Source organism: Caretta caretta, chromosome 19, assembly GCF_965140235.1.
Source record: "Caretta caretta isolate rCarCar2 chromosome 19, rCarCar1.hap1, whole genome shotgun sequence".
NCBI lineage: Eukaryota > Metazoa > Chordata > Testudines > Cheloniidae > Caretta > Caretta caretta.
Genome location: NC_134224.1, coordinates 8,455,277 through 8,474,204, shown reverse-complemented (window position 1 = coordinate 8,474,204; position 18,928 = coordinate 8,455,277). Strand labels below are relative to the sequence as shown.

Genomic DNA, 18,928 nt, shown 5'->3' with positions numbered 1-18,928 from the left:
AACAGAGGCCTAGACCCGAGATGAAGAAGCAAGCTGTGTATTGTGGGGTAGCAGACACCAGGAATCCGAGTACAGCCAGCCCCTCGCAGGATCACAGAGGTTCATAGGAAGTCAGAGGATAAGCTTTTAACAGCAATAACTGGTGCTTAGAGACAGGCATGGGCTGCAGCATTATGGTTTTAGATCAGGTCATCTCTGCTTGGAACATTAAACATTAACGGTGCAGCCTGGCCAACCCCAAGCATTCAGAAATCGTGAGTCAGCTCCTACCCCCAAATCCTGAGCACAGCTTAAAAATCATGACAGGTTTCAGAGTAGCAGCCGTGTTAGTCTGTATTCGCAAAAAGAAAAGGAGTGCATGGGCTGAGTGTCCATCCCCCAGAGCTGGCTGGAGCCGTGTGCCCCCCAGCACAGCCCCTCACCCAGGGCACCATCCCAGGGCACTCGGCTGCCCTAGTTTTCCTGTCCCTGTAGGCCAAGCAGGCTCCCTGAGTTCTGGCCCCACCCCTCCCCCTTGGGCTCTGGGGCTGGGTGGCCCTGGCTCCTAACAGGGTGGGGGTGCTGTAGCTCTAAGTAGGTGGCTGCTGCCCAGGGCAGGGAGGGGAGGACCCTGCTCCAGGCCATTGGCAGGAGCGGGTGGAGCTGGCCTGCCCTTGGGCTACTGGCCCGTCTCTAAGGTGCCACAAGTACTCCTTTTTTAAAAATCATGAGACTTTAAAAAAATTGTGGTTTTATTTGATTTCTGGGTTTTGAGCCTTTAGGGTCTGCATATTCCGGTGCTTCGCTGTAAACACCAGGGCTAGAAACTTACCTAATGCTTTAAAAAGAGAGCAGATATTCTCCTATATATTCACACAACTCCAGGAGGTAGGGCTTTGAGAAATGCACCCCGCATGGTGAGACTTGGGATAAAATCATGGGAGTTGGCAACACTTGAGCGAGCTAGATAGGGGCAAACCTCCAAGCAGGGGAAAGAGGGACAGAGCCTGGGGATAAAACCGAGCTGAAGACTCCATAGTGCGGTTGGGCCAGAAAAGAAGACGACTATTTTTTCTTGCAGAAGAATAAAATACAGCTACCCTAGGCTACCTAGCAAAAAGCACTTCTACCAGGCAGAATCCTGCCCCCCCCTCTGGGCCGCAGTCCGATATTGCCAGGTCTGCAGGCCTGGCCTAGCTGGTGGTGATAAATTATCACTCCTGTTTCCATACAGAGAAGAACAAACACACCCCCATGCTAGCAACCCGCGCTCCTCTTGGCAGCCCCAGCTGTCCCCAAGGAAGCGAAGGAGAAGCAGCAGCTCCCATCCTCCTTGCTTCACGAGCTTCAATTTTAGGGATCCACCGAACACTTAATGGCTCCTCACACCTGTGTGGAGTATGTCAGTGCTCAGAGAACCATTAAGCGTCCCTGAAAATGAACTCTTCCCCTACCTCCTCTGCCAGTGAGGGGAGGGGAGTGTAACTCTTTTGTAACAAGAAAAGGAGTACTTGTGGCACCTTAGAGACTAACCAATTTATTTGAGCATGAGCTTTCGTGAGCTACAAGTACTCCTTTTCTTTTTGCGAATACAGACTAACACGGCTGTTCCTCTGAAACCTGTCTTTTGTAACAGGTCAGCAGGGAGCTGGAACCCCAGCTGCAGAGCAAATATTTAAATAACCAACAGGTCTGAAATCCTGAAAGCAGCCTAAGCACCAAATCCACTTGGGGCCAGATCCTCAGCTAGTGCAGAACTCTTAGCCACTGAAGTCAAAGGTGCACTGCTTTACTGCAGTTCAGGGTCTGGCCCTGCATTAGCACTTGCAGCTCTGTTGCCATTATTAAAAAATATAAATATACCCAGCTCCTACAAACGGAGAGTACCACTGAAAATAATGCACGGAGCCCATCCGCCGGGCTGGGAGAGGAGAAATGGTGCCAGGACTTAGCCTCCAACAAGGAATAAAGTGTCATTCAATGGGCCCATTGTAGTGCAAGTGGTTCAAAAATAGTTCTGCAGAGCAGATTGCCAAGGTACACAGAGTCCAGCAAGGGGCACGGACTTCCCCGAGCCTAATGGGCCATTACTGTCTCAATGAATTCTCTAAAAAGCCTCGAAGCCTATGAGGACATCAGAGAACACTGGGCAAATTGGAAGCCGTTGAAACGGAAAACTCTTATCAACTCAATGAGTCCACGCTGACTCTGTGATTCCAGCCCAGCGACATATAAATAGTCCCTCTGCCCTGGCCCAGTGTCACAAGGAGGGACACAAAAGAACAAATCTTTGGCTGGTGTAAGTCAGCCTAGTTCCATTGACTTCAATGGGGGCAAATCTCCTGTTGGTGTAAATCAGCATATGACCACTGACTTCAGTGGGGCAGATCCCCAGCTGGTGTGAATCAGCAAAGATCTATTTACGCACAATGAGGACCTGGCCCAAGGAATTTTAATGTGTGTCTCTCTGTTAATAGCTTCCACTGTTGATAGTAATAATGCTGTGCTTTGAAGTCTGTTTTATGCAAGCTAACAGATCCATCACGCATGCCAGCAGCAGACAGATAGCTAGAGAGAGCAGGACTCGATCTAACCTTTTCCCCAGGTCATTGCGTCCCATCATACCAGCTGGAAGGATCCTCTTCTCCTTTGGGACCTGCAAAAGGGAAAAACAACAGATCCCTCGCTGCCACAGATTTACACATGGAACGCAGGAGCAAAATAAACCCCAGCTATAATAAGTGTAGTCTAGTGCCTAAGGCCCTAGACTAGGACTCAGGAGTCTCTGGTTCGCTTCTCTCCTCTCCCGAATTCGGTGCGAATTGCCTCATTTTCCCTTCTGTACACTGGCTGCTAGCAGTGCCCCGCCTCCCAAGGGAGTTGTGTGGATCCAGATGTTCACAGTTGTGAGGTCCTCAGATACTATGGTAGTGGGGAGCCGTGTGAAGTACCTAAGGGCTTTGTCTACACTGGCACTTATGTCGTTAAAACTTCTGTCACTCAGGGGTGTGAAAAAACATGCCGTTGGCAGGAGCCGCGTTCCTAGCAGTGAAGCTACCGTCGCTCGTTGGAGGTGGTTTTATTTTGCTGCCAGGATCAAGAGTGGCTACACAGCGCATCTTACAATGGTGTGGCTGATCAGCTGATGGGGGCACCGGCAAACAGCTGATCGGGGGCTTGGGGAGGAGTTTGGGGGATGGTAGAGAGCAGCAAGTGGGGGCCTTGGGGAGGAGGCAGAGCAGGGGCAGGGCCTCAGGGAGGGGCAGGGCATGGGCGGAAAACGAAAAGGCGGCACCTATGAGGCTAACGGAGGGCACCCGGTGCCCACTAGGAACGTACCATGTAGTAGTCATAGAGGAGGCTCAGGGCAGCCACGCTGTCATCATCTCCGTTCACCCTCATCATGGCCTTGGTGGCGGCTGTCAGGGGGTTCTCCAGGTAGCTTTTCCAGGCTTCGTCTTCACTGGTGTAGGAGAATTTCGGGAAGTTCATGCTGTCATTCTTCAGGAGGCACACGGACCTGAAACTGAGCCAGCGAGGTGGGGGTGAAGGCAAACAGTCACGGCAAGGATGTTTCTCAGCGCTCCCTTAAATGGGCACAGAACGAACATGAGCTGGGATTCTCAAAGAAGCCACTGAAACTCAGTGGGCGCCGGATGCCTACCTCCCCTCAGCTTCTTGGGAAAGCCCTGAGGGATACCATCTGCAGCTGTGTTTTGTGCAGTGTTAGGGCCACGGCCTGTCCTGACAGGAGCTATGAAGGGGAGCCAGGCGGGTGCCTTCTGCTTCAGCCATCCTGTCCCCAGCAGGGGAATGGGCAGCACAGTGGAGCAGCCTTTGCTAACGCTCTGCAAAGGGGTGCTGCACCCCGCAGCTAGCGCATGCTGCCGCCCGGGCCACCCCGCCCTGGGCACATCCTACCCCTGTGGGGGGCAGCACACAGGCCGCTTCGCACTCTGTTCCTTTTACTCAGTGCAAAAGGGTAACGTGCCGTTGCGAGCTCATTGTTCTTCACTGTTCGTGCTGTGGCAACAGGGGTCCGCGAGGAGGAGAAATGATCCCTGGAGCTGCGGATGTAACAATCTAGTGGTGCCCAGTTTCCCCCAGAAACTGGACAGGACCATCCTGGGAGAAGGAGCTCTCTGCTCTTGCTCTTTACTCATGTAACAAGCTGGCCCCACGTGTTTCCCAATTTTTGCAGCCCCCGCCTGTCCAGCTGCTGGTATAACGGAGATGCTGCGTTTGCCCTTCATTCCCTTGCCCACACCGGCTGGGCTGATGCTCTAACCTTGGTTTCACTTGGTACGTGAAACTGCACCAGCTGTTTGGCGAGTTTCGTTGTCTCTGGCAGTTCTCACGCAGCCCTCCCTCCCCCCCAGTGCTGCTCTGCCTGTCTCTAAGGAGAGGAGCCGGGATGACTCAGATTTCACGGCTGTCGCTGGGGCTGTTCAGTCCTGTCTGGGCAGGAATCCTCACCCGTTCTCAACCCAATCTTCTCAAGGAATAACAGTCAGCAGTACAGCCTACTCTGGGGGGTGAGACTCAATTCCTATCGCCCGGGATCAGCAGAAGGAAAGGCATCGTGGAAAGACGAAACAGCAGGGTGCAGAGGAGGTTAGAAAAGCAGATCTGTTAAAATGAGAAATGGGTTGGGACCAGTACCCCAGATCCAAACCCTCTCACACTTTGGGAAAGCATTCTCATCTGGATCCAGACCCTTTGTCTCCCCTGCGCCACCATTAACGCCTGTGCAAAGGGATTTCACGGCAGGTGTACAATGCCACCGAATCAGAGTGGTACCATTCTTACACCTGCTTTACCCTCCAAGGAGCAAGGCAGAGGGAGAATCAGATTCCCCAGTCTTTGCAGCTTGTGCCCAGCTCTCGTCTACGACAGGTAAAAGTTCCAAAAATGCCTTAGGAGCCTAAAGTGACGGGTACTTTGGGGTGAAAGTCACTTTCAGGTTTTTTTTGAAAACTTTCTATTAAGACCAAGTTACAATAAACCGTTGACACACCACATCGTACACTGCCTATGCAGGGTCTGGGTTTCAAAGGACCTGGCTAACGGTTCTGTCTTGCTGGCTGGGGAGTCCTCCACTGAGCATGCTAAAAAGGGTGACGTCAGTGACACCGTGGTGGTTTTACACCAGTCAAGGATCCGGCCAACAATGACACTTCTGGGGCCCGTATTTCTTCTTCCTCATTTGCTTTCCAGCTCAGAGGTGTGAAGCTGATATGGTTATGGCTCTGGCTGAGCGGTGCTGGTGATTACATGGATCAGTATACGAAAAGCCTGCCATTCAACGCCCTTTCCTTACTGATAACGGAAACAACGGAAACCACCGAAGTCTGGACCAGCATGGAAACCTGGGCAGCAACTGGGCCATGTTGGCTTAAGGCTGATAATGGCTTAAGGCTGGGGCTGGGTAATATTTGTGGCAGGTGTGCGCACGCGTGTGTGTGTGAGAGACAGAGGCAGAAGCCCCAGAACAGATTGAGGGTATGTCTACACTGCAGCTGGATGTGCAATTCCCAGACCAGACAGACATACGCCCAGATGCTGCGCTCAAACTAGCCTGCTACAGAAAGCAGAGTGGCCACAGCAGCATGGGCTAGCCGCCCGAGGACATACATACGATCTTGGATGAGGTTGGGCTCAAGCAACTGTGCCAAGCCGCTGCAGCTACTTTACTATTTGTAGTTCGCTAGCTTGAGCAGAGCTAACACAGGTCCGTTGTCTCTCAACACCAGTGTAAACATACCCAGAGCGAGAAGCAGCTAAGGAAGCCAAGGATACAGTCAGAACAAGCATGACCCTGAGAAAAGCCCAGAGAGAGAGAGAGAGAGCTTTTGGGTTAAGTGCTGGCTGGAAAGGGCTTGGAATTGTGAGCAAAGAAATTCTCTCCAGTTGTTTGGTTCCTCCTGTGTTCAGGGAGCAGGACTTTGTACATTCTTTGTGATTAAAAAGGACCACATTGAAAACACCTGACTCCATCATGAATTTCTCCTCCTTATGGAAACAATCCAAAGAACGCTGAATTTTCGCCAGACACTCAGGTCAAAAGGGGTAACAGTATAATCCGAAGCTGATTTTTCTAACCATCGCGGATACAAAGTCAGCCCTGGATCTGAAGCCTCAGAGAGCCTTATAGAATCATAGAATATCAGGGTCGGAAGGGACCTCAGGAGGTCATCTAGTCCAACCCCCTGCTCAAAGCAGCAACAATCCCCAATTAAATCATCCCAGCCAGGCCTTTGTCAAGCCTGACCTTAAAAACGTCTAAGGAAGGAGATTCTACCACCTCCCTAGGTAACGCATTCCAGTGTTTCACCACCCTCCTAGTGAAAAAGTTTTTCCTAATATCCAACCTAAACCTCCCCCACTGCAACTTGAGACCATTACTCCTTGTCCTGTCCTCTTCTACCACTGAGAATAGTCTAGAACCATCCTCTCTGGAACCACCTCTCAGGTAGTTGAAAGCAGCTATCAAATCCCCCCTCATTCTTCTCTTCTGCAGACTAAACAATCCCAGTTCCCTCAGCCTCTCCTCATAACTCATGTGTTCCAGACCCCTAATCATTTTTGTTGCCCTTCGCTGGACTCTCTCCAATTTATCCACATCCTTCTTGTAGTGTGGGGCCCAAAACTGGACACAGTACTCCAGATGAGGCCTCACCAATGTCGAATAGAGGGGGACGATCACGTCCCTCGATCTGCTCGCTATGCCCCTACTTATACATCCCAAAATGCCATTGGCCTTCTTGGCAACAAGGGCACACTGCTGACTCATATCCAGCTTCTCGTCCACTGTCACCCCTAGGTCCTTTTCCGCAGAACTGCTGCCTAGCCATTTGGTCCCTAGTCTGTAGCTGTGCATTGGGTTCTTCCGTCCTAAATGCAGGACCCTGCACTTATCCTTCCAGCTCTGACCCTCCGTTGAAAAGGCTCTGCAGTCAGAACTCGCCTGACAGTTCTGTGGATGATGCGTCAGGCGGAACAGAATCCAGCTCACTCTCCCAGCTGTGGGGGATTCAGCAGGGTTAACTAAAATCTTGTCTACACTGCAAATGCTTTGCCCATACAGCTACACCAGCAGAGACCCGGAGGGTAGATGCAGCACATGTGGACAGAAGGAGTAACGCCCCCTCCCCGAATGAAATTAGCTATCCCCACGGAAGCACTCTTCTGTCAGCATAGCTGCACCTGCACTGCGGTTTTTGCCAGCATCACTATTTTGGCTAGGGGCTGTGTTTTTTCCACACCCTTGACCACTATAGCTATCTGACAAAACTCTGCAATGTACAGGGGGCCTCATATATAAAACCATGGGCTTGGGCTAGGAGAGAAGCAGCTGTGTCATCCAGGGAGCACGTGCCATTTTTAGGGTCACTTTTCTGCCTTTTGGAGCGCGCTCAGCTGCAAAATACTATCATGCCCTGCGACTGCGGCTACTATGGCTGTCCGAAGCCCTGCATCACAACCTCTGTAAATCTGGGTGCAGGAAAAAGACAAGCTTGATCCAAACACCCATGAACTTTGGATCCAGATCCACTCCAACTGCCATCCTCGAAGGCCCACACCCTCCCTGTTGCATTTGTCAAGCTAACGCTGAGCCCAATGCAAACTGTCTCCTTTCTGTTTGGTAAAACAAACTTTCCTTTTACAAGCAGCTGCCTTTGTGTGGCCCTCAGACTAAAAGGGATCAGCTATTGAAACAAACACACGGGATGGAGGGCGTCTCTCCGGGTGTGTGCAGAGAGCTGTCCCGGCTGAGCCATGGCGTTACGTGCAAAGCAGTGCTGGATTTTTGTAGGAGTCGCTTTGTTTCCAAACCGTTTAGAATCTGCCACAGAGCGACCCCCTGCCCCGTCCCACTCAGTGACAGCTCCATCTTCCCCCTTTTGTTTGCCGGTACTATCCCAATGCCGGCCCTCTGGCCATGAATAAACACCGGGGGCTATGCTGAGACAGGAAGATACGCCCAAAGGGGGCGAGATGGAACGAGCAGCCAAGCGGGGAAAAACTTGCATTTATTTTCCCTTCCACTGAGTTAGAGGTTTGTTTTGTGTGCATTTCTCCTCCCCGTTGTCTGCTTTTCTGTCCGTACCCTGGTAGCCTGTTAGAGCTGCTGCATAAATATGGGTCACGTCAGATGCTCACGGCCAGGGGCGGCTCTACCAATTTTGCCGCCCCAAGCAGTCACCACTGAATTGCCGCCACGCTCGGAAGAGCCCAAAAGCCGCTGCGGGACACGGACTGCCGGCCCACTCTGAATGCCGCCCCAAGCACCTGCTTGGAAAGCTGGTGCCTGGAGCCGGCCCTGCTCATGGCTGTACAGTGTAGGAACAGGAACTGAGCAGCCAATGGTGAGCGTCCAAAGCTCCAGCACAGAGATCTGGGTCATTAGGAGAGGCTAGCCATATGCCGGATTATTCACATTGGGGCTGCCGTTCAGCCATGCTGTACCCCGGGGCCCGGACAGCCACACAACTGGCCTTTTGGCTGGAATAACGTTGCTGCTCCCATTCAAAGTTTCCAGTGCTATAACAACATACGCCAAGAAGGGGACTGGGATGGGATCAGCATCCCAGCTTACAGAGCAGTAGGCATAAAGAGCATCGGTGAAGCACGCCTGCTTCTGGAAGCATGCAGGTTTCACCCAGCCATGAGCAAGGCCCAGCAAGCCGGGCTCCCTCACGGAGCAGAACAGCACCCTCTGAAAGGAGTGAAGTGCAGAGCTGCTGGAGACAAACCTCCGCTCTGATTCCATTCCCTGCTTGTGAGCGTTTGGATAAAATAATAAGAATTAACAAATACATCTAGAGGCAAAGCTCCAATCCAGCCTTTCGCCAAGCACGCAACCACAAACACACACACACAGGCACACGTGCCAACCACAGACACACACGCAAAAAGAGACAGACTTACAACAGATGCATACAAATGAACGATGACAGTTTATCCTTGTATTTTTACCTTTGCCAAGTTGCACTTAGCACTGATGCGTCACTCTCTGACACAGGGAGTTTCCTTCCCCAGCACAATCTGCTTAGAGCATGTTTCCAACTGGGGCAGGTTAGTGCAGCAATTAGAAATTCCCCCCTCTGCCTCCTAGCTGCCATGTGGACTCTCATGAGAAGACAACCTTTCCCTCTTGCCCCGTGTGCGTGTGGAAGGATAGCTGACCCCAGTGAAGAAGGGGCAGGTGGAAAAGGAAACGGGCAGCTGCAAAACGTGTTGTGATTTCGAGTGAAGAAATGCGAACTGTGCCAATGGGAGCAGTAGGTGCTCAGCACCTCACAGGATGGGCCTTCAGTGGAGCAGGATCGAACAAAGGAAAGGCATGGCACACCCAACGTGCGGGAAGGAAGAGGGCAGGGCCCTGCTGCATGGGCAGCAAAAAGGAATAAACAGGCTAGTGGGATGTGCTCCAGGTAATCCCAAACTCAGATTAACCATAGCCCCGCTGACCCGCCCACGCCTCCTTTCGCTCTAAAGTCACAACAGCTTATGGGCCTGATCTTTCTCCTGGGCAGTCCCTACCTGTCTAATGTAACAGGACATCACATGCTCTGTGGCCCTGCTGGGTGTTTGTTTGTAGCTCAGAATCATTTTGTCTTTTGCCCTTCTCCAGCCCATTCTCCCTCCACCCTTAGGAGTTAGCTCATTATCACAGGTAGGGAAACTGAGCCATGGGGAATTTCTCTAAGGTGCCACAAGTACTCCTTTTCTTTTTGTAAAGTGACTTTCCCAAGGTCACCCAACTAATCAATGGCAGACCTGGGGCTAGAACCCAGGAGTCCTGATTCCTAGTCCTACCAGACATTTGCTGTTTTTCTCACATGAGAAGAGCTATATAGAACAATTCCATAACCTAGTAAAAGAGCTGCGGGCACATCTTACTTGCTAACTGCTAATTATTACTGAGGTCTCCATACACAGTACCAGCAGCAAGCCACCAAGTTACCAACTATCTGATCCGAGTCAACGCAACAAAACTGCACAAGTTCTTTAAATCCCTTTCGAAAAGATCTAATCTGAGTCCACCAAACAAGCTCTCTGGTTCGTTAACATTTCTGCCAAATACCTGTGCCTCATTTTAATTAATTAATAAATTATAACATCTTACTATTTGATACTAAACACCACCTCATCCCATGTGCTAAGGACATTTTCTTGTATACAGTCATTACTGGAAGATATTTCATAAATAATTCTATTTAAAAAAGAACCTTACAAATCCACAGAAATGAAGCGTCAATGAAATAAGACAGAGTCCAGGACATTAAACCAAGGAAATAGCTCACAGTTAAGGAATTAAGGCTGAGCTTTCCAAAAGTGACCAGTGATTTTGTATGCCTGTTTTTCATTGCCTGAACTGATGTTTGTAAGAACCTGATGTTCAGAAGGGGCTGAGCACCCATCCTTGGAAAATAAGGTTCCTTTAAGATACCTCTAATTGGGCACCCAAGAGCAGTAGGCACTTTTGAAAATCTAGGTTTGAACCTCTGCTGACAGTCTCTCTGTTACTCATATTCATTATAGACAGATAAATATACAACCATGAGGATGGATTGAGAGACAGAGAGATCCCCATGTTAATATACACACATATTCTGTATTACCAACTCCAAGCATTCAAAAATTGCAAGAACCCTCCCAAATCACAAGATTGGCTTAAAAATCACAAGATTTAAAAATATGGAGTTCTGAGTGCTTTTGATAGGCACTCTCATTTTGGAGCATTTAGGCATCACATTCTCAAACTTATCTCTGCAACCAGGAGGGCTAGAAGCTTACTTCTTTTTTAAATGAAAACTGAGATTCTCACATATTCACCTGACTCCAGGAACTAGGGCTTTAAGAGAAAAAAACACCAAATTATCCTCACAGTAATAATAATCATGAGAATTGGCACAAGTGGATTCACAGTCTTTCATGCAAAAGTGAATGTTTTTTGACAGCTCTTCAGATGACTCGGGTTTAATCCAGTAATTAATTAATTAATTATATTGTGATAGCTGACAGAGATCAAGGCCCCATTCCGTTCTATTCAGGTTCCTATTCCACTCTCATCACCATAGAATTCAAGGACTTTGACTGACATGACCAGCTCCTGAAATCAGGTGAATTTGTGAGAATCTCCGCTTTCATTTTAAAGTAGTACAGTACTAAGAATAGCAAAGGCACAGAGAGGCTAAGTGACTTGGCCAGGGTCACACAGAAAGTCAGTGGCAGAGCAGGAACTTGAACCCAAGAGAGTGTGTGTCTCTCTCTCTCACACTACAATTACCCATGTATCCTTCTTTTTCCTCCCTCCTTCCTTCCTTCCCTTCCTGTTTTTACTTCCTCTCTGGACACCAGCTTTCCCCTCTTTCCTGTATTTCCTTTTCCTTCCTCCACCTTCAGCTCTCTCTCCAACCCTTCTCTTTTTTCTCCTCAGAGGTAAGTTACACTTTGGCCTGGCTCGGACTACCATCATCCCTTCCTGAATGGCCTTTTCCAGAAGCCCAACTGATAGTTGGTAAGGTTTCCCAAAGCAGCCCACACACGCTGGGGCACAAGGATCTCCCATGAGCAGATCTCCCCCATGCTGGGAAAAAACTTTCTTCATTTAATCAACGCATGTCATGATATATTTCAAATAATGTATCTGTGGAACGAAAAAGATTCACCCAAAGTTCTAGGTGTAACACAATTAAACAACCCGTTTCCTGGAGACAGGGCATCATGGATGCCAAAGACAGAACAAGGACAATGAACAAGAGCTTGGCCACTAACAATATGTTGACCAGTGTCATCTCATTGTTTCTTTGTGCTCCCCTGCCTGTCTGTACCCCCTGTTGTCTCTGGTCTTATACTGAGATTGTATAAGGGACCGTCTGTTTGCTGCATGTTTATACAGCACCTAGCACAATGGTGTCCTGATCCATAACTGGAACTCGAAGGCACTAGCATGATACAAATAAGTAACAACAATAATCAAACAATGGAGCTTAACCTCTGAGCCCACTGAGAATCATGCATTGGAGATGGAGTTTTAGCCGGTATTTAATCACTGGCTAATTAAGTCAAAGGGGGGAATATTTTTTCAATTGTTTACCATGAGCATAATTGTCCTTGAGTGTTAAGTATCTGAGGACTTAGGGCTCTGATCCTGGAATGAGCACCATACAAATCAACAGAACTTAAGCACAGGCTTAAGTGCGATGTTGAATCGGGTCCAAGTGCAGAATATATATTTTAGTGCTTTTTGGATGATCGTTTTGATGATGATCAAAATTCCAAAGAGTGGCTCTCACAATACAGAACCAGATCCTCAGCTGGTGTAAATACTCTTAGCTCTGTTCACTACACTGGAACTATGCTGATTTATGCCAGTTGGGAACCTGATCCAGAGTATATATAGAGAGAGACTGTATAAATGTCAATTGAACATTGCTCTGACTCTAGGGTTTACTCGGAATGGTTCTATTTCCTTTACCATGCATTGTGTTGCAGTTATTCGGGTTTTTAATTTACAAATCTCTTGCTACATCATTTTATAAAAACAAAACCCATGGCTTGCTTGAAAATATACATTGCTGCCGGAACGGTTAGCCCTTCTTGGCTTTACAGCCAGGATTTAATAAAGGGCTTTAACTTTTCATTCACCAGGAGCATAACTCAAGTTTTAATAACACACCTTGTGCATGACAAAAATTTGCTTCTGGCAATCATGGTTTCGACCACAAAACCACAGCTGGGAGTAGCTCTTGGTTAACTCTTTCAAAGCCACATGCTGCAGCGGGGCCATGTTATACACCTGCTCCACAGAGACTGCTGGGTACATTAAGATGTTCTTATATATATCATATGTGAAAAGGCTCATCGCCCTTGCCAAACTGGCCCTTTTCCAGCCCTTCTTTGTGCTGAAAATTGCTATGGAGAAAGAGGGGGTCCTTGTCATTTTGGGCCAGATCTTCAACTGGAGTATAGCTCCATTGGGAGTTTTTCACCTTCCTCTGCAGCATGGGTCACCTGCAGGTTTAAACTGGTGTAACGATGGATTCTCTGGAACATGATTTGAGGACATCAGTAACTCAGCCAGAGGTGAGGGGTCTGTTACAGGAGTGGGTGGGGGAGGTTCTGTGTCCTGTGATGTGTAGGAGGTTAAGACTAGATGATCATGATGGTCCCTTCTGGCTTTAGAGTCTATGAGTCAATAGAGCTGTGCTGATTTACACCAGCTCAGAATGTGGCCCTTCCTCTCTGTGTCTTTGAACAGTGTGCCACAGGCGTGTGGTGATGGGGAGAGGATGCACACCGAAAGGACCATGTGAAAGAGCTTGAGCCTTGCTAGCTGGACTCACCACTATCCTCTTCAGAACTGGGCTGTCACCCTCTAAATGCTTGGTCCTGAGATGCCAAGAACCCTCCTCTCCCCTTGACCTCCATGGAGTTACACCATGGATGAATGGTTTCAGAGTAGCAGCCGTGTTAGTCTGTATCCGCAAAAAGAACAGGAGGACTTGTGGCACCTTAGAGACTAACCAATTTATTTGAGCATAAGCTTTCGTGAGCTACAGCTCACTTCATCGGATGCATTCAGTGGAAAACACACATGGATGAATGTGGCCCAATGGGATTAACCCATTGTTAAGAAGTTCACCCTCTATAGCAAATCTTCCACAGGTTCCTCTCATTCAATGACCCAGCTTTCTCCTTTCGCTTGTGGCAGAGCCAGAAGCCAAAGGCTGTCTGAGAACGTTTCATGGATGACTTTGATGTCAGGCTGTTCCCATCTCCCTTATCTCTCCCTGCATGGCCCTAGGGGTATTTTCAGCTCCAGGTACTCCAGGCCCATTGTCCTCTTAAATTGTTTCTCTCTAGAGTCGCCTGCAATTATTGGCTCCCCCTGCCCACATGCAGTGCACGACAGGACATCAGCACACTCAGGCTTGAAACTGTAGTTTCCAACTGCCTGAGCTGTTGAGCCAAACTCTGTGGCAGCTGTGGGCTAACAAATGAAGCTGAAGTCTCCCAAGGTCTGGAAAACTATCCACAAGCTTAAGCAGTAGGAAAGTTTTCAGTTCACATGGATTCAGTTAGTGGCCGGGGGCCTTTTACCTGATCTGGAGGCAACTAGAAAAGCAACAAACAAGAGATGGAGACCAGATAGCAACCTCCGCATTTTTATCAATCACAAAGGAGATGCAGCTCTCACCAATTCCCTTTGTTTCATCTGAAGGACATGGGGGTGCGGGGAGAACAGTCCCGTTAGCAAGAGAGGGGTCAAGCAACCATGTAATTCACTAGGTAACATAATCCCACTGCTCCATAATCAGTAGAAAAATCTAATAAATCTAATTCTGTGTGGGTGTATCACACACACACACACACAAAATATAGTATTTAGGGAATAAGCCATATGACCGGACTCCTAGCTAAATAAAAATCAAAACAACTTTAAATTACCCAAAGAGTTCAAAAGGGGAAAAATTAAGACATTTCTATTCTTTACTCAGGCCTGTAGCAGTGTATGTGTGTGTGCACATATAATAATAATTAACACTTCACATCTGCACTGTCCTTTACAATTATTAACAAATTAATTCCCAATACCTGTGGGAGGCAGGACAATCTGTGTATGTGTAAAATTATACACATTTTTAAAATGCACATTCCCAAAGCTCCGTATATACCCTCTCTATATACATTACATTCTAGATACACACACATGAGCACATACACAAACGTGTGTATATCTATATCTCCTCTTTGACTTCAGTTGGATTATCCATTTGATTAAGGGAAGCAGGATGTGGTCTCCTACTTATCCCATTCCCCTATATCAGTCCTATCTCTACCATATAATTTCATACCAATGGGCTCATTAATTATAAAACTCATCCTTTGCCTACAGTGTGATGGTCCCTTGGGTGTTGGTCCGTGTGCTACCCAAAATGCATATGAAAGGTACAAAGTATTTTGAATCCCAAACATTTAAGAGTTCCCAAGTTTTGGAGGAACAGCTACTTGTCCATGAAAAACTGCATTACAATATACTTGTCTGAATACTTTTCCCCCGCAAAAAAATCAAAATAAATGGGTTCACATCCATTTCTAAGGCCTTGATAAAATCTATTTAGTTAGAAGAACCCAGAAATTTTCCAGAACTGATTACTGATTTATCTGAGGTACCTTCTAATTGAAAAAACTCCATCAATTGTACCATATGTTGGATTTTTTTTTTTTTTTTTTTTGGTTGTTGTTTCAGGGCAAGAGGAGAGGAATTTCTGAGGTGAATCCTTGTATGTCAAATTTCAGTCTGGGGGAAAATTTAATATAATTTTAAATTGCTTTTTTTTTAATAGCAGTAATCACTGACTCGTAACAAGAGCAGCACTGGGTTACTGTAGAATAGAAAGACTGAGAAAAAGCCTTGTTTCACTTTTTTAGCTTCATTTGTAACTAGCTAGACAGGAAGATTAAACCTGTGGAGTCTAATTCATTCAGACCAGAAGTACTTAAATCCTGCCTCAGATGAAATACTTAGGGGATTAGTTAAATAAAATAAAAAATGATCTACTTACTCAAGTTCATTAGACATGTTTCCCCAGGTTTCCAAATCTTTGCAGACAGCAAATTCTAAGGACTTCTCTCCTCTAGTACCTGCTAACTACAGACATGGCCTGTGAAGTGAAGTGTTTGATTTATGTTGAGGTTTTTGTGTACAGGTATTTTGCTGACAGGTAGGTTCCCCAGAGTTCAGCCACTGATTGGCTGATGAGACAGGTGCCATGGGACAGGTACACCTTAAACAGGTGCAGCTGTTAACTCTTTATGTGCTGAACCAGATAGGAATGTGGAGCCTGGCTGAGATGAGGAATCTAAAGAGTTTCTAAAGAGGAGGGGAGAAGGAAGGAGGAAAAACCCTCCAGAGGAAAAGTATGACAAAAGTAGGAGTGGATTCATTTATTCATTGATGTGATAATTAGTTTCACGCTCACGTTCAGTATCGGGAATGCATTTCATACGCTGCAACGCCAACCCAGAGCATCTGTCTTTCTCATGAAGGCAGGGACTGATTTGCTTTTTGCTGTATCTGTTTGGAAGCACTCAGATACACACACACACTCACGGACTAAATTAAGCTTCATATTTTCCTGTCAATTTTTGAACGAGACGATCATTGTACTTACACATTAACCCTTGGCTCCCCTTTCCTCGCCTCCTCTAGTCGTCCTTCCCATAAGGTGTCTGGTGTTTTTTTCCTCTTCAATGAACCTCTTTTAGAAATGTTACTTTACTAGGTGTCAACACCCCCCTGCAGCACATTGCCTCCAACTTCAGAACGCACCAGATCAGGGGATCCTTCCATTGACTTTGCTGGGCACGCTAGGGAACAAGAGTTTTGCAATAACCTTTCCACATACTGTTCTTGCACTGCTGTCCTGTTTTCTGAACCAATAATGACCGCATTACTCCCACGCACACAGGAAGGCAAAGGGTAGCCCAGGCATAATGCCGCTTTACCGCAATCTGAAAGGGCTTCCTAGGCAATAGCTCTGTAGCAACTTGGCTGTAAACAGCGAAAAGGTTTATGCAATAAAAGAAAACTCATTGAGGATTCGAGCGTTCCCATTCTCGCTGGATAGTTTCTGTCATCCGTGTTGCAAGGAGCAGGCAAAGGATGGGCTCGGTGCCTGACTCATGTTGGCTGGGCATGGAAGGCAGGCGAGGATTCCAGGAGACATGTTGGTGCAAGCCTGAAAAAGAAAAAGAAAGAAGGAAAAAACGTTTCAGGTCTCCCTTTCTCACTCCATCCTGCCTGTTTCTCGGCCCGCATCAGCAGGTGAATAAAACAAGGGAGCAAGATTGGTTGTGTATGTGTGGGGAGGGGGTTAGAAGGGGCTCAAGACTCCCATTAGGTGCAGAGGACAATGCCTGTTCTGACCCTACTAGCCTCTGCTCACACTTGTCCTGGAGTTCAGCAGCCGAGGCTGTGCAGGGACTTTCAGGATCCAGGCCTGAACTAGCCATTATCTGTTGTCTTCCATTCCATTGTAAAAGCTCCTACCTGCCACGGACGTTGAATGTGAATGAAAGGGGGACAGCCTAGTGAATGAAAGATGGGGGAGCCTAGAGCACCAGCTGTAAGAGATAAGTTTGTGGGCCAGTGCTTGGGAACCACCATAACAGAGGATGACCCACCATTCAACCAACATGATGCTCCTTAGTGAGATGAGTAGGTGCTGAAATGTCTGGCTCCTGAACATAATTTGGTAACCTGCCCCGCCCAGGGAAGGGGTGCAATGTCCAAAGAGTAATCCCCATTTTATCACGGCCTTGAATCGGGCCCAGGATTGGTGTCCAGCACCACTGGGGAGAATGCGAGGAGATCAAAAGAGGAGAGGGGAAAAGAAAAACCCATGGACAGCAGCAGTCAACCTGGACTGGTGGCATTGTCCAATCAAATGTTTTCTGATTGGGACTCCAAATACAGAAATAATATTGTGCAATGATCAGTGCTGAGGTCCTGGGCCGTTTTCCTTCATCCAGACCCACTTAAAGCCAGTAATGGTGCAATTTACATGCCAAACCAGACCGGGGTGCGGTGTGGGGGGGTGTTTCTCAGGTCACAGGAAGCCCCAAGAGCAGTACTGACTGGTCAGAGGATTTGTCGAGGTCTTTCTGGCTTGCTAGAGAGAAGGACCCATTAGGTGCTGGAGCTGGAGAAGCAGCATTGGCAGTGAGAGAGAGCAGACGCTGCTGAGGGAATTGGCTGGAGATCTGGCTGCAGATGGCAGCCTCTGGCCAGAGCTTTGTGCCAAAAGACTGGCCAGGTACAGAGAGAGAGAGAGAGAAAGTGCGGAGGAAGCTGGGAATGTGGAGTGGTGACACTCGGTCAGCAGGAGAATGGGCTCTACGTAGGTTATACCTGCACATGGATGCCAGATCCTGGGTTGCTTGCTCCCCTCCATTGTTTTATTGCCAGGGTGGCATGAAGCCATGAGACATCAGCCATGACAAGGTCAAGCCTGTCTCTGCAGGAGGTGGCAATGGTATAAACACCGGTGTGGTTCCAGGCCACCAAGTTCACCTGACTTACCGATCTTGGAGTCAGGCTTGGAGCATTGCTCGAGATGCTGGTGTGCAGAACATGCACTGGGAACTTCTTGTTGTCTCTACTCCAGTTCTCTCGGGCTGTCACTGTTCACAGCTGAGGTAGCCAGTACCACTGCTGGGGCTGTTCAACAGACTCACTGAGGTCCTGGCTCACGCTGGTGGTCGCTAGCAGTGATGCTGCTGAAAGACAATCAAGACCCCTCGTGAAACGGAGCAGAGCTGTGATCGTCGCAACATAATTCTCCAATGAGCCCAAAGCCTGGGATCTCAAAGTGGCGGCTTCTTTATCCATTATTATTACCGTTGGCCTTTAGAGATCGCTTTTCCCGTAACTTTTTTGTCATTAAAAGAGACCCTGACTTTTTCCAGCCAGTAGCCTAGGGCAGGGGGCTACAGAGAGGAGACCTTGCCAGCTACAGAACATGCATCACTTCATCCACATGTATGTATGCAGGTGCACTCTTCTCATACACACATCACATGCATAGGCATACATACATGCAGGCATGCAGACCTACACATGTACCCAGATATACGCACATACACACAATGTGCGTGGCCACAGCTCAAGCTCTGGCAGGTACAACTGCTTGTGCAATTAAATCTGCATCTCTACAAGCAGCACTGGGGGGGCTCTCCTAGCCTACACAGAATTCGCATCTAGGTTGAGTTCACAGAAAAACCCAACCCCTTTGTGCTGGTAGATTTGGGAGCTCGGGGTGCCCAGCTACCCCCATCTTCATGTGCAAATGCCAGTTCATGCCCGTGGTGAAAGCTGAACAACCGATGCTGCCGGTGCCTTTGTAGGTGCCTGTTGAAAATGTGGCTCAGTGTG

At 48.1% G+C, this 18,928-nt stretch overlaps 1 protein-coding gene across 2 annotated transcripts in view; it reads right to left on the bottom strand.

Annotated features, from left to right (window-relative positions):
- Window positions 1-18,267, bottom strand: part of GRHL3 (grainyhead like transcription factor 3) — a 45,083-nt gene extending 26,816 nt beyond the window's left edge. Inside the window, exons 1-4 of one of the 2 annotated variants that reach the window (XM_075121238.1) lie at window positions 18,077-18,267; window positions 16,167-16,733; window positions 3,319-3,505; window positions 2,574-2,635 (exon numbers count right to left, since the gene is read on the bottom strand). In XM_075121238.1, the coding sequence (XP_074977339.1) occupies window positions 2,574-2,635; window positions 3,319-3,471 (215 nt within the window). In that variant the 5' untranslated portion in view covers window positions 3,472-3,505; window positions 16,167-16,733; window positions 18,077-18,267. Of the gene's footprint in view, window positions 1-2,573; window positions 2,636-3,318; window positions 3,506-15,557; window positions 15,646-16,166; window positions 16,734-18,076 lie in introns of those variants that run through there. The other variant, XM_048825858.2, reaches the window with a different exon arrangement.
- Window positions 18,268-18,928: the final 661 nt, after the last annotated feature.